Source organism: Leptosomus discolor, chromosome 7, assembly GCF_034619465.1.
Source record: "Leptosomus discolor isolate bLepDis1 chromosome 7, bLepDis1.hap2, whole genome shotgun sequence".
NCBI lineage: Eukaryota > Metazoa > Chordata > Aves > Leptosomiformes > Leptosomidae > Leptosomus > Leptosomus discolor.
The window spans coordinates 55,622,160-55,637,006 of record NC_141397.1 but is presented as its reverse complement, the minus strand read 5'-3'; the positions used below and the strand labels follow the sequence as shown (position 1 = coordinate 55,637,006).

At 61.2% G+C, this 14,847-nt stretch overlaps 2 protein-coding genes across 2 annotated transcripts; one reads left to right on the top strand and one right to left on the bottom strand.

Annotated features, from left to right (window-relative positions):
• Window positions 1-3,976: 3,976 nt before the first annotated feature.
• Window positions 3,977-8,012, bottom strand: LOC147415291 (uncharacterized). Its single transcript, XM_086468605.1, has 6 exons — window positions 7,917-8,012; window positions 7,474-7,589; window positions 4,875-5,545; window positions 4,500-4,538; window positions 4,194-4,390; window positions 3,977-4,015 (listed from the first exon to the last, which is right to left on the bottom strand). The coding sequence occupies exons 1-6, from the start codon at window positions 8,010-8,012 to the stop codon at window positions 3,977-3,979; spliced, it is 1,158 nt and encodes a 385-aa protein (XP_086324731.1).
• Window positions 8,013-9,296: 1,284 nt separating this feature from the next.
• Window positions 9,297-13,240, top strand: LOC147415290 (uncharacterized). Its single transcript, XM_086468430.1, has 2 exons — window positions 9,297-9,306; window positions 12,138-13,240. Exons 1-2 carry the CDS (start codon window positions 9,297-9,299, stop codon window positions 13,238-13,240), a joined length of 1,113 nt encoding a protein of 370 aa, XP_086324556.1.
• The last annotated feature ends 1,607 nt before the right edge of the window (window positions 13,241-14,847 follow it).

Sequence of the window (14,847 nt, the reverse complement as noted above, 5' to 3'; positions counted from 1 at the left end):
ACCACCTCCCTGGGCAGCCTGTTCTCATGTCTGACCACTTTTTCAGTAAAGAAATTTTTCCTAAAGTCCAATCTAAACCTCCCCTGGCACAACTCGAGACCATTTCCTCTTGTCCTATCACTTGATACTTGGGAGAAGAGACTGACCCCCACCTCACTACAGCCTCCTTTCAGGCAGTTGCAGAGAGCGATCAGGTCTCCCTTCAGCCTCCTCTTCTCCAGACTAAACAGCCCCAGTTCCCTCAGCCGCTCCTCATGAGACATGTTCTCCAGACCCTTCACCAGCTTCGTTGCCCTTCTCTGGACACGCTCCAGCACCTTAGTGTCCTTCTAGCAGTGAGGGACCCAAACCTGCACGCAGCATTCAAGATGCGGCCTCACCCGTGCTGAGTACAGGGGGACGATCACCTTCCTACTCCTGCTGGCCACACCATGGCTGATACAGGCCAGGATGCTGTTGGCCTTCTTGGCCACCTGGGCACACTGCTGGCTCACGTTCACCCGGCTGCTGACCAGCACCCCCAGGGCCTTTTCCACTGGGCAGCTTTCCAGCCACTCATCCCCAAGCCTGTAGCGCTGCGTGGGGTTGTTGTGAGCCAAGGGCAGGACCTGGCACTTGGCCTTGTTAAACGCCATAGCATTGGACTCGGTCCATCGATCCAGCCTGTCCAGGTCCCTCTGCAGAACCTTCTGACCCTCAAACAGATCAACACTCCCACCCAATTTAGTGTCATCTGCAAACCCCCTCATCCAGATCAATAAAGACGTTAAACAAGACCGGTCCCAATACTGAGCCCTGGGGCTTGTGACCAGCTTCCAGCTGGACTGATCTCCATTCACCACCACTCTCTGTGCTTGGCCATCCAGCCAGTTTTTAACCCAGCTTAGCGTACAGCTGTCTAGGCCAGGAGCCGCCAGCTTGCTTAGGAGAATGCTGTGGGAGACAGTGTCAAAGGCTTTACTAAAGTCCGGGTAGATGCCATCCACAGCCTTCCCCTCATCGACCAGGCGGGTCTCTGGAAGGAGATCGGGTCGGTTAAGCAGGACCTGCCTTTCACGAACCCAGGCTGGCTGGGCCTGAGTCCCTGGTTGTCCTGCACCTGCCACGTGAGCGCCGTCAAGACGAACCGCTCCATGATCTTCCCTGGCACCGAGGTCAGGCTGACGGGCCTGTAGTTCCCCGGATTCTCCTTCCGGCCCTTCTTGTAGATGGGTGTCACATTGGCAAGTCTCCAGTCGTCTGGGACCTCCCCTGTTGACCAGGACTGCTGATAAATGAGGGAGAGTGGTTTGGCCAGCTCCTCTGCCAGCTCCCTCACTACTCCCAGTTGGATCCCATCCAGCCCCATAGACTTGTGGATGTCCAGGTGGCAAAGCACGTCTTTAACTGCTTCCTGCTGAATTACAGGGGGTTTATTCTGCTCTCAGACCCTGTCTTCCAGGTCAGGGGATGACTACCTCGCGGATTGCTTGTCTGACTATTAAAGACTGAGGCAAAGAAGGCATTAAGGCCCTCAGCCTTTTTCTCATCCTTGATGACAGTGTTCTCCTCCACATCCAATAGAGAATGGAGATTCTCCTTGGTTTTCTTTTTGTGGTTAATGTATTTGTAGGAACATTTTTGTTGTCTTTCACAACAGTGGCCAGCCTGAGTTCTAGTTGGGCTTTTGCCTCTCTAATTTTCCCTCTGCATGACCTAACAAGCTCCCTATATTCTTCTTGAGTTTCCTGCCCCTTCTCCCAAGAGTGGTAAACCCCCCTTTTTTCCCAGACTTCCAGCAAAAGCTCCCTGTTTAACCAGGCCTGTCGTCTTCCCTGGCGGTTCATCTTCTGGCGTACAGGGACAGCCTGCTCCTGCACCCTGAAGACTTCCTCCTTGAAGAATGTCCAGCTTTCCTGGACCCCCTTGCTGCACTTCAGGCCTGCCTCCCAAGGGACTCTCTCGACCAGTGTCCTGAACAGCCCGAAGTCAGCCCTCCAGAAGTCCATGGTTGTGGTTTGGCTGACTCTCCTCCTAACTTGACCAAGAATAGAGAACTCTATCATTTCGTGGTCCCTAAGCCCAAGTCAGCCTCTGACCACCACGTTTCCCACCAGTCCTTCTCTGTTCGTAAACCGCAGGTCAAGTGAGGCACCCCCACTGGTAGGCTCCCTTACCAGCTGTGTCAGGAAGTTATCTTCCACACACTCCAGGAACCTCCTGGACTGGTTCCTCTCTGCTGTGTTGTATTTCCAGCAGACATCTGGTAAAACGAAGTCCCCCACAAGGACAAGGGCTAACGATTGAGAGACTTCTGCCAGTCGCTTATAGAATGCCTCATCTGCCTCTTCCTCCTGGTTGGGTGGTCTGTAACAGACTCCCAGCAGGATATCTGCCTCGTTGGCCATCCCCCTCAGGCTTACTCATAAGCACTCGGCCTTGTCCTCACAACTGTTAATCTCTACACAATCGAAACACTCCTGAACGAACAAAGCCACCCCACCGCCTCTCCTTCCTTGCCTGTCCCTTCTGAAGAGCTTATAGCCATCCATGGCAGCACTGCAGTCATGAGAGTTGTCCCACCGTGTTTCTGTGGTGGCGACCAAGTCATAGCTATCCTGCTGCACAGTGGTTTCCAGCTCGTCCTGTTTGTTGCCCATGCTGCGTGCGTTGGTGGAGATCCACTTGAGCTGGGCTATCGATTTCACCCCCAACATCGGCATACCACCCTTAGGTCCATCACTGGTGGGCCTTGTTCTGTCCCCCTCCCCCCTCAAACCTAGTTTAAAGCCTTCTCTATGAGCCCGGCCAACTGATATGCAAGAATCCTCTTCCCCTTTCTAGAAAGCCGAACTCCATCTGTCACCATCAGGCCCGGTGCCTTGTAAACTTCCCCATGACCATAGAAACCAAAATTCCACCGATGACACCAGCCACTAAGCCAAGTATTGATCAGGTGGGTTTTCCTGTTCCCTTCAGTATTCTTGCCCGCCACTGAAGAGATCAGGGAAAAGACCACCTGTGCTCTGGAACCTTCGAGCAATCTCCCCAGTGCCCTGAAGTCCCTTTGGATGGCCTTTGGATTTCTCTCTGCAATCTCATTGCTACCAAGTTCCATAACCAAGAGCGGGTAGTAATCAGAGGGCCGGAACGGTAATCAGAGTCACCGGGACAGGAGCAGGGTCTGCGTCCCCCAGGGAAAGTGCAGAAGGCACGTGGGCCAGGCTCTTTGGAGGGGCTGTGAGGAGGAGGGGGGATCCGGCGGTTAGTGCACGCGGGGCCCCAGGAGATCACACACACACACTGCACACAGTGGGGACAGAGAGGGGAAAAGCCTTCCACTGCCAAGCTTAACCAGGCGCCTGGAGAGGGCCGTGTCTCTGGAGCAGCGGTTGCATAGCAGAAGGGGCTCAGGGCCCGCTCTTGACAAGTCAATAGGTTTCACTCTACATGTCCAGGGGAAAAAAAAAAAAAACAAACAACTACTCCTGTGATGGAGGGAGTGCTGGGAAGCAAGGCCCTCCCAGCTCCTGGCTCCATCCAAGCTCAGGTCTCGACCTCCAGCTGGTGTTGAAGCACATGCTCCAACAGAGAGCCCCGCAGGCAGGAGATGGCCACAGGGTACAAGCTTCAGTTGTTTTAAACTGGAGTGGAAAACACAGAAAGCTAACCAGAGCACTCTCCTGCTCCCCTTCCAAAGGGCTCCCAGCCCTGCCACAGCCAGCTCTGAGGATAACTTCAGTCTCCTACCAGGAATCCCACCCCTCTTCACACGGGAGACCTCAGTGCAACTGGAGAACGTGAACCAAGGAGGGCTGCTGGGCAAGAACAGCCTTTGCAATCATCTACCACTGCTCCTGACCCAACAGGGCTATCGTGGGGCCGCAGGCACAGCCAAGGAAACCAGGAGCACCGTGGGCGAGGGGAAGGACCTCCCCGTGCAGCCAACAAGGCTGATGAGCCAGAGACACCCGCGAGACACAGAGCCCCAGTCTGTTCAGGCGTCAGCAGGACCAATGTCCCTTCGCCTCTCGCCCTGGAGAGTGGCACACGGCATGGAGGGAGCTCGCCTGAGCTGTACCTACTTGCTGGAGGAGAACTTGGTTCTCCACGGCTTTGCCTTCACAGCCCACCCGAAGGTCCAAGGAAAGGAAAAGGGCAAGGAAAAAGGAGGAAGGGGAGTCACAGCTTCCACCACACCACAGAAAAACTACTTGGACTAGGTTGTCCTCTGCTGCCCTGCAGGAAAGGCACTGAGCCAGCTGGCAAATGAAAACCTCAGGCACGTTGGATTTGCGGATCTTGGCACAAGAGAGGTGGATCCAGGTCGCGCATTCGTTACATTCGATCATGGGCCTCCCCGCAAAGGGCTTGAGGCAGAAGCAGGTGATCAGATCCCAGGCATCGTCATCTGGTCAGGGAAAGAGACACCGGTCAGAAACTGCCTTAGCAGCGGCAGGTCCGGCTGTGGCCAGGCCCGCCAGTTCCACTGGGGTTAAATGGGACAGCCCCCCACTCACCTTCTGCTTTGGTGTTGGGAGCTGCTGCAAATTCGACTGCTAAAGTTGCAAAAGGGCAAGGAGAAAAAAAAAAAAAAAAAAAAGGAAACAAATAAAGACCAGATGAGCAAGGTGGCCCTACACCCCGCTTCAGACATGTTTCAGGTCTGTACCATTGCTCTGCAGCACAGAGCTACCAAAGGGCAGGCCAGCTCCCTGCCCGCCGCTCTTCAGTCCTCCCAGCTCCCAAAGGTACGGACTCCCCTTGCTGGGAGAGGCTTGGGCCACTGAGAAGCCCCCCCTGCAGCCAACACGGGTGGCTCCAGCTGAGGGAGGGACAATACTTGGCACCGGCAACAGCACAGCAGGGCCCTCTGCGCTCCCTCGGACACTCACCACTAAGCTGGGAGCTCCCTCTGCTCGCATCTTCCCCTTCGCTTTGGTCCAAGCTACTACAAGAACCGGGGCTTTTCCTCCCTCCGGAGCAGGGGTCGTGCTCCTTTAGCTGAGGATCATCTCCTGCTGGCTTCTCTGTCCCCTGCGCTCCGTGCATCCAGTCCTTCTCCTCCTTCATCAGTTCCTCCGGGAGAGAGTTGGCCTGGGGGTCCCCAGCTGGGTTGAGGGAAGGCTCCAAGAGCTGCTCTTCCACAGGAGCCACCTGTCCCTCCAGCGCAGCAGCCAGCTCCTTCACCCCGTCCCGCTCTGCCCCAAAGCCCTTCCCAGTGCTCAGCGGCACCCGCTTCTCCACCTCCTGCTCCAAAATGAGTTTCTTTGCTGGTGGTTTCTTCCGTTTGGTTTGCTGGGGCCGCACATCGTAGAAGCTGCTGGGGAAGGCAGGGCAGCTCACGAGCAGGCTGTTGTCCACAGCCCCCCTGGCCACGGGGTTCCTGCTGCTCCCGTTGTCCGTCAGAACGTGGTAGTCGGAGGAGTGGGACGAGGCCCAGCTATCGCTGTCCTGAGTGCTCCCCGTGCTGTTTTGGGGACTCATGCTGCCGCCGTGGGTCCAGGGAGGGGTAACAGGATACACAATGATGACATGATGAGACACCCAGGAAGCGCAGCACTGCCTGGCAGAGCGTGAGTCAGAGGCTCGGGAGCCCCAGTGCCAGGGATGTCCGCCCACAGCCGTCTGACTCAAGGCCAGAAGGAGAAGGTGCTGGGGTCGGGAGGGTGCAGAGCAGATCCGGGGAAGGATGAGGCCAGCCCCAGCACAGGTAAACCCAGCAGAAATTTCCGCTGGTGACAGATGCACGGGCCGGTACAAGATTGGAGCCCAAGCCTCTGCAGCAGCGCCTGGAGCCAGGAGGCATCGCCGCCCCTCCTGCTCGCCACATTACCCCTGCCTCCATCGCCTCCCCTCCCTGCAGACAGCCCTGCATCGCTGCGCTGCGACGGGGCACAAGGGCAGGAGGGCAGGATCTGTCCCAACTCCTGGAGCAGGCAGGAGGCCACCGAGGCAGGAGGTGTCGGGGCTGCTGCCCACTGCTTGCAGGGCACGCCGCTTTGCAGGGAGCCCGAAGAGGAGGAGTGGGGGGAAAGGGATTTCCCTGGCAGCCACAGGCGAAGGGGATGGGGAGAAGGGCTGTCCCCAGCCCGAGCCTCCAGCCGGCAGGGCTGTCCCCTGGCTGGCACTGCTGCTTCATCTGCTGGGAAGTTGAATCAGAGAGCAGAGCCTGCTGCACGCACACACACGCCCCGCACCCAGGACCACCGTGTCCAGGACCTGTGCTGCTGCTCGCACCTCCCCAGAGCCCCTGAAACCCCTGGAAAAAACGCAGCCCCCTGCCAGGGAACAGGAGGCGCTTGCCCTCGATGCACCCTAACACGGGCACCTGCCCCCCCCAAAAACCCTCCCAGCCCCACGGATTTCCCCTGACGCAGGCCCATCCCGGCGGGTCAGTCCTGCAGGAGGGTCCCGCTGCTCCTCCGGCCACGGGACGTTTGTGGCGAGGGCCAGGGACACCGGTTGCTGACGCCCTGGGGCATGTTCCCAGCGGCGAGGAGAGCCAGCCCTGCCGGCTCCATGCCGGGTGGTGATTTCAGCACTTTTGTGCTCCTGCTGCCTCATCTCCCACCGCTCTCCCCTCCTGCGATCCGCGGCTGCCTGGGCAGTGGGGGTGCGACCCTGGGGCACCCAGGAACTGCACGACACCCGCAGGGTCCCGGGCCACCGCCGTCCCAGGCTCCCCCCCACCCCCACCCCCCGGCCCTTACCTGAAGGAGGAGGAGGAGGAGGAGGAGGAGGAGGAGGAGGAGGAGGAGGAGGAGGAGGAGGAGGAGGAGGAGGAGGAGGAGGAGGAGGAGGAGGAGGAGGAGGAGGAGGATGACACAGGGCTGCAGGCTCAGCTCGGCACCCGCTGGGTCCCCGCCCTCCGCACAGCCCTGGGCCCCGGGGGTGGCGTTCCCTGCCCCTCCGGCTGGGGGGCTGCGGTACCCGGCGGGGATGAGCGGTCCTTCCCCGCCGCTCCCTGCTGCAGGCTCCCTCTCTGGCACTGGCTCCTTCACCGCCCTCGCTCCATCCCTCACTCCCTGTGCCAGCAGCAGAGCTGCTCCAAGCCCAGCCTCGTTAAAGAGACACACTCCCCGCCACCACCGCCCCGGGGAGAATGCTCTCACGGGGGGCAGTTGGAGGTCTCAGGCCTCGGCCAGCACCCCCAGAGGGTGACAGGCACCAGCCAAGAGTAGAGCCCGCTGCCGGGGGCTGCTCTGCGCCCACAGTGCGCCAACGTCCAGCCCAAACTGGGCGCTGCTGAGACCCCAGGGTGATGCAGCGGCACCCACAAACACGGGGTTGGGCTGCCCGGGACATGTAGCCGCCCCCTGTGTCCCCCCCAAACAAAGCACAGGGCAAAACGCAAACGCCCATCAGCCGGCTGAACTCTCCTGTACAATTACCAGGGGCCACAACTGTCACAACCGGCTTTGCTAGGCAAGGTTGCAGCTGCCCCGAGACCACCACAAGAGCATCAGGCACGGGTGGATGCTGAGCACTCACCCCAGACTCAGAGGGTCCCAAGCGGGGCCATCCTCATCAGCTTCCACGTGCTGCAGTGAAATCCCAGCCCCGAAGAGGAGGACACAGGGGGGATTTGGGGAGAGCCCAGCCTTTGGCTGACAAGGGTGACAACAAGCCCCCTCGGGGAGGGCGCAGACGGCCAGGAAATCCCAGCAAAGCCAGGACACGTCGGCTGGCAGGGAGATCTCAGCACCCGGGGTGTGCTGGGAATCCCTCAGCCGACACTGCTGGCCCCGCGTTCCCAAGTGGGACTGGAGAAAACCATCGGATTTGGAGCTGAGCCCTGCCCTGCCTCTCCCAGGCACCTCCCTCGCTGTGCTATAGATAGGGCTGTTCTGCCGCCGCTCTTTTTAGAGCTCACACAGAGGGGAGCACGCCCCCCCCCCGCCTAGGCACCACAAGCCCCTCCATCGCAGCCACACCGAACTGGAGCCAGCCCAGCCACACGGGCACAAACTGGGGCAGAAAGAGCAGGCAGTGCCGGCGGGGGAAGCGGTGCCCAGGCCTCCGTAGGTCATTTCGCAACGGCAGCAGAGGCTTGGCAGAGCAGCATCTCTCCACCGGGTCTCACCTCCAAGCTGACCCACGTGGGGCTACGGCCTTGGCTCCATGGCACGACGGAGCAAAGGAGGAAACTCTCAGTGGAAGGCGCCCGTTGCAGTGGCACGGGGCACGCTCCCCCCTCCCGACCCCTTAACGCTGCGCTTCAGCCCACACAACTGTCTGGCAGAGAGGCACCCTGCGCGTCCCTGGGCTGCTTGCAAGAGCGCGCTGAGCCATGCCCTCTCCCCGGGCGAGATGCCCCACGGCACGCCGCTTCCCCTCCTGGGGCTGCACAGGGACAGAGGAGAGCTGAAGCATGCAGCTGCTCTCCTACCCTCTCATTCGTGACTGCAGGCCAAGGATGCTAACCCAGATATTGCCCCCCCACATGACAAGCGCCAGCTCTGCCAGCCGCTGGAGGCACAGCACACACCGCAGCACATCCACGCAGCCTGCGGCGTGCGTGGGGCTCCCACTCATATCGTCACAGCAAGTGCTGCCGCCGCTCCAGCCCCAGAAAAAACCACAAACCGCAAGCTTTGATTTTTCTCCGAGATGTTGTTTCTAGGCCAAGCGGAGGCAAAGAAAAGCATCCAAAAGCGAGCGCGGGGTCTGTGCCGCCAGCCGGGGTGACGGGGCTCAGCCAGCCCACAGCATCAGACGCTCTCTGTGGCCCCGGTGTTCCAGCAGGTGAAGAACCACAAGAACCACAGCGGGCGCAGCGCTGGGGACGCAGCCCAGCCTCCCCCAGCCCACCGGTGACCCGCAGCAGCCCCGGGGAGGCGCAGACGGGCTCCATCCCGCTCCGTACAGCGCTCACACCAGCGTCAGACAACAGGCGTGCGTGTCCCCGCTCTGCCCTGCCACAGCCTCCCTGCGGCAGCTTGCTACAGCCACAAACAGACCCCCAGAGAGCTCGGCAGTGCTCCTCAGCAGAGAGCCGAGCTAAGGCCTGCGTTAAACCCTGCAGGCCAGGCTCAGGCCAGGCTCAGGCCAGGCTCAGCCCAACAGCGCCCAACAGCAGCACCCAGTCACCCCCTGCAGCCCTCCCCAGCGGCTGCTGTACTGCCCAAGGGACCGGTCATGATCTGGGTATTTATCCCCACGCACCTCATCCTGGGTGTGTTGAGCTGAATTAGCACCCAGAGACAGGAGGAAACACAGACCACAAAGCTCTTACGGATGCTCTCGGGTCCCGGGTCGCTGATAAGCCCTGCGAATTTAGGGCTATGGGAGGAAATAGCCCAAAGCCTGAGCAGATGCCAGCCGGTGTCAGGCTGGGAGCCACTGAGCGGGACACAGCTGCGGCTCCTCAGAGCCCACCGAGGGCTGCAGAGGCTCTGCCTGCCGGCAGAGGGGCAGGGCTGTCCTGTTCAGCTGTCTGCTGCTCCTCCCTGGGCACGAATTAAAGGAGATCCTGAGAAGGGGCAGCCACGGGAGAGGAGGGGCACGCTGGTGGCGTTTCTGGTCAAAATCAGCTGCCCCTTGGCTGAACCTGTGCCATGTTGGCCTGCCCAGCTGCAGGGCGTTACAGAGGGGCTGGAGGGAGAAAGCAGCAAGAAAGGAAATGTCAGCAGAGATGGAGATTGCTCATGGAGACTTCAGGGAACCCCGGGGAGAGGAGCTGGGAAAGCTGCCAGCACCGGTCTTGCCCAGACTTAACCAAAACCCTCCCAGGTTTCTGGCACAGGCCAATGGGGCTGGAAGCGGGGCTCTGACACAGACCCGGGACACGCACTGGTGGCTGCTGGGTTTCCTTGCTGAGAACAGCGTGGGCTTGTGGCCCTGGGGCGGGCACAGGCATCTCACAGCAGCCGCCCCACCGGGGCAACTGGCCTTACTCAGCCAGAGCTCACTCGGGCAGAGCTGAGCCCGGCTCTGCCGAGGAGGCACCAGGCTCGCTGCGGGAAACGAAACCCCGCGGGTTTCGGGAACCGGGACCTCGCCGTGCCGCTGAGGCCTGCCTCCCTGCTTCCTGCGCGCCCGAGGGTGGGTATTATTGCTCCGGCTTCTTGCCGCTGCCCTTCTCCCGAGGGCTGGCTGTGGTGGGGGTGGTGGGACGTGTCGCTGGGGGTCAGCTCGGGGCCGGCACGGTGCCAGCCTTCGCAGGGGAGCCCGAGGGCAAAGCTGGGGGGCTGGGGGCCGGGCGGGGCTGGGTGCGGGGCTGCTTCCCTGGCAGGCTCGGAGCCCTGCCCGCGGGCAGCGGTGGGGTACAGGGCGCCCCCTCCCAGGAGCGGCGGCCGAGGAGGGACGGGGCCGGGAGCAGGGAGAGGGGCCGGGAGCAGAGGACGTGGCAGAGAAACCAGCCCGGCAGGCCCTGGGCAGGGCGCGGAGGGGGCTGCAGGGGCTGGTCCCCAGCCCGGAGCGAAAGGTCGCTGCTGTCGGGGCGGCAGCGGTGGCGCAGGAAGGAAGCGGAGGGGATAAGGGCAGGCGGGGAGGGAAGCGGCCGGGTCCGGGCAGGTCCCTCCGCGGGCCCGGACGGCCGAGCGGCTGCTTCCCTCTAGCGGGGAGCGGCGGGGGGCTCGGCCAGGCCGGGTACTCCCGCCCCGGCTCCCCTCGGTCCCGGTCCCGGTCCCGGCCCCGGCCCCGGCCCCGGCCCTCGCCCTCGTCCCGGGACGCCGCGGGCACGTGGTGCGGGCGGGACGCGCTTCCGGGGCGGTGGCACCGCGGAGCGGCCGGCGGAGCTGCGGAGACCCGCGCCCCGGCCCCCCGAGCACGAGTGGGGTGTCCCGGGGCGGGGCCGGGCCGGGCGGACCTCCCCACGCGTGTCCGAGCTCCCCGCAGGGCCGGGCCCGCGGGGACCCGCCTGGCACCCACGGGCACCTCTCCCTCGTCCCGGCGTCGCCGTCCCCGGGGAGTCCCCGCTGTCCCCGCACCCGGTCCTCTGGGCTGGCTGGGCCGCCACGGGGCGGGAGCGCTGGCCCCACGCAGGGCTGGGTTTCGGGGTTGGGGGGGGTGCAAGAGCATGGCTGACCCAGCCGGCATGGCAGCGTGGTGAGTCCCCCGAGAGAGGGCGTGGGGACAGAGCCGCGCTGGCAGGGGTGCCATGGTGGGGAAAACAGCCTGGACTGGGGAAATTAGCTTCATTTATGGCCGATCAAATGAGAGTAGAGTAATGAGAAAGAAAATCTTACAAACACCTTCACACACGCACCCCCCCCCGCCCCCCTTCTTCTTCCCGGGCTTAACTTTACTCCCAATTTCTCTCCCTGCTCCCCCCGAGCCGTGCAGAGGGACAGGGAATAGGGGTTGCAGTCAGTTCCTCACACATTGTCTCTGCTGCTCCTTCCTCCTCAGAGGAGGACTCCTCACACTCTTCCCCTGCTCCAGTGTAGGGTCCCTCTCAGAGGATACAGTTCTCCACGAACTTCTCCAACATGAGACCTTCCCATGGGCTGCAGCTCTTCACAAACTGCTCCAGTGTGGGTCCCTTCCACGAGGTGCAGCCCCTCAGGAACAGCCTGCTCCAGCGTGGCTCCCCCGCGAGGTCACAGGTCCTGCCAGCAAACCTGCTCCAGTGCAGGCTTCCCACGGGGTCACAGCCTCCTTTGGGCATCCACCTGCTCCGATGTGGGGCCCTCCATGGGGTGCAGGCAGTTACCTGCTGCACCGTGGACATCCATGGGCTGCAGGGGTCCAGCCTGCCTCACCATGGTCTTCACCACAGGCTGCGTGGGAACCTCTGCTCTGGCGCCTGGAGCACCTCCTCCCCCTCCTTCTTCGCTGACCTTGGTGTCTGCACAGCTCTTGCTCTCACATATTCTCACTCCTGTCTCCCGGCTGCTGTTGCTGCTTGTTTCCCCCCCCGCCCCCTTAAATCTGTTATCTCAGAGGTGCTACCACTGTTGCTGATGGGCTCAGCCTTGGCCAGCAGCGGGTCCGTCTTGGAGCCGGCTGGCATGGGCGCTGTGGGACATGAGGGAAGCTTCTAGCAGCTTCTCACAGAAGTCACCCCTGTGGCCCCCCTCATACCAAAACCTTGCCATGCAAACCCAATACAGGCAGGCGCAGGGGGGGACCAAATGGGGGGAAATTTGTGTTTTGGGGACATGAGTTCAACTTTATTCCATATCCACAGCACGAGACCCTCTGACACATAGCGATGGAGACACCCAGGAAGGAGACCACCAGCACATCATCCCCTCGGCCGGCCACAGCTGCCTCCAAAACCGCTCCTGCCACGCTGCCGCCTTCTGCCTCGTCCCCCCAGGCCAAGGCCACGGCTGCAGGCAGCCAGTCCAGGAGGGCTCCGGCTGCCGGGGCTGCTGGCCCCGGCCAGGGGCAGGGTGCAAAGCCAGGCTGCTCTCAGCCGAGACCCACAGCATCCCGTGGAGCCCGAGGAGCTGCGGGGGACCAGGACAGAGCATCCGCTGGGAGTTGCTCTGCAGCCCAGAAGCAGCCACCTGATGCCAAAGGAGCCGCCGGTCCAGCCAGACCCAACCCACGTCTGCAGAAGCAGCAGCCTGGCGCTGACCCCAGCGGGGCCTGCAGACCCAGGGAGATCCCTGGGGAGAACCAGGACATCTCGCAGGTGGAGAAGGAGACCCGGGGCCGGTGGCGTAACCCCAGGTGGTACAAGTGGCAGGAGAACTGCATCAGCGCTTCTGCGGCCCCCAGCATTGCCAAGTGCGAGTTCGTCACGGGCAAAGCAGTCAACGTGCCCCAGTCCTACCTGAAAGCGGTGGTGGGCTCCGTCCCCGGGAAGTGGGTACAGGCTGTGCAGGCCTACGAGACGCTGAAGTCAGAGGCGTTGGGCAAGCAGGTGCAGGTGGAGGACTGCGGCCTCTTCATTCACCGGGAGGAGAAGTGGCTCGTCGCCAGCCCGCATGGTGTCGTCAAGGACGTGGAGACGGGGGAGGCCCTGGGGCTGCTGGAGGTGAAGTTTCCCCGCAAGCACAGGAACATGACGGTGCGCGAGGCCTGCCTGGACAAAAAATTCTGCCTGAAGATGGATGGGGACTCCTACGCCCTGAAGAAGCATCATCCCTGCTTCATCAAGATCCAGTGCCAGCTGGCGGCCGCCAACTTCCAGTGGGCCGACTTCGTGGTGCACACCACCAAGGAGACGGCCGTGGTCCCCGTGGAGTTCGACTCAGAATTCTGGGACCAGACAATGCTCAAGCTGAAGATGTTTTACACGGAGGCGGTGATTCCCCACCTGGAGGAGAAGGCAGCCAGCTCTGCCCGGGCCAAGGAGGAGTAGGAACCCCCCCGCCATTGCTCGCTTGGCTGCTCAAACCCAGCTTTGGCCCCTAGCATCGAAATTATGTCCAGCTTTGCTGCTGTTCTTGGACCGTTCGCTGCCTCTGCCCCAACATGACTGCCTTGGGACTGAAACATTGTCCAGCAGGACCCGGCTGTGGTAAGGGTCCCCCCAAACAGCGACTTCTTCCTGCACTTGGCAGCCGGTGCCTTCTTGTCCTGTGCCCCTCGCTGCATCCCGCATTTGGCCCAGCGATGCTGCCTGATGGAAGCTGCACATCTGCAGGGGAAGCCAGTGATACCTCTGTGCTGGAATAAGAGACTTGCTTTGTGGAGAACACTGGATCCTTTGGCACCTCACCTGCTGTCAAGACTAAATCGCAACTCCATTCCAGAGAGGAGACAGAGCCAGGGAAGGTTTGTCAGAGGCCAAGAGCAAGACAGCTTTTGAGCTACCTAGTGATGTGCCTTAAGAGTCACAGCAGGGGCATATGGACACCCTCCCTCCCCAAGCCATCGGACCTGCTGCTTCTTTGGAGTAGCCCGTGATGCTCACGACAAGTTGGCTGCAGCCTCGGGAAGATGGTGCCCGTGGAAAAGGATGTCCCCCAGCCTGGGCACCTGCAGAGGACCTTCCTGTGGAGCACCCCCATGCACTGCAGCAAGGTGGGGAAGTGGTCATCGCTTTATTAAACACAAGATGCACTGGCCTGCTTGTTCCCTGTTGTTTGTGCAGCTGGGAGTTTACCGGGGGCTGGGGAGGGGTGGGGGAAGCAGGGCTGGGCTGGATCCTCACACCAGGTCCCCTCCCAGCCACAGCAGAGGGGGAGCACTCGGGTCCCAGAGGCCCACCGAACTAGGCCAAAGGCACCAGCATTCTGGCAAAAGTACTTTATTATATACGTAAGACTCCAGCCACACTCCACAGGGCAAGGACCAGAATTTGCTATTTTACATATCAATACAAAGTAACTATAAAAGCATAAAGCACTTTTGGGGCCCAGGCTTTTGGCAGGAGGAGAGGCACAGGGACGAGCCTGGGGGCTGCTGAGTGACTGGGGGCTGCCCCCCACCCTCCCCCAACTGTGGTCCCACAGCAATCAGATGTGCAAGTAGGAAAGAACCCAGTCAAGAAATGCAGTTGTGGGGACTGGCAAGCAGGGGCTGTCCCACTCCCTGCTGCAGACAGCGGCACACCGGGGGCTGAGACGAGTGTCATAGAATCATCAGGTTGAAATAGACCTCTGAGATCATCACATAAAACTATTGCCCTAATACCACCATGCCCACTAAACCATGTCCCAAAGCACTACATCTGCATGGTTTTTGAACACCTCCAGCGATGTTGACTCCACCACCTCCCTGGGCAGCCTGTTCTCATGTCTGACCACTTTTTCAGTAAAGAAATTTTTCCTAAAGTCCAATCTAAACCTCCCCTGGCACAACTCGAGACCATTTCCTCTTGTCCTATCACTTGATACTTGGGAGAAGAGACTGACCCCCACCTCACTACAGCCTCCTTTCAGGCAGTTGCAGAGAGCGATCAGGTCTCCCTTCAGCCTCCTCTTCTCCAGACTAAACAGCCCCAGTTCCCTAGCCGCTCCTCAT

What these genes read in the sequence shown, in the direction of transcription:
- LOC147415291 (XM_086468605.1), bottom strand. Translation starts at nt 8,012, where the DNA reads ATGACCTACGGAGGCCTGGGCACCGCTTCCCCCGCCGGCACTGCCTGC. An exon ending in AGGGAGCTCCCAGCTTAGTG is followed by an intron (nt 4,539 to 4,874) that starts GTGAGTGTCCGA and finishes TTGCAACTTTAG; the next exon opens with CAGTCGAATTTGCAGCAGCT. An exon ending in CAGAGGACAACCTAGTCCAA is followed by an intron (nt 4,016 to 4,193) that starts GTAGTTTTTCTG and finishes GCCACTCTCCAG; the next exon opens with GGCGAGAGGCGAAGGGACAT.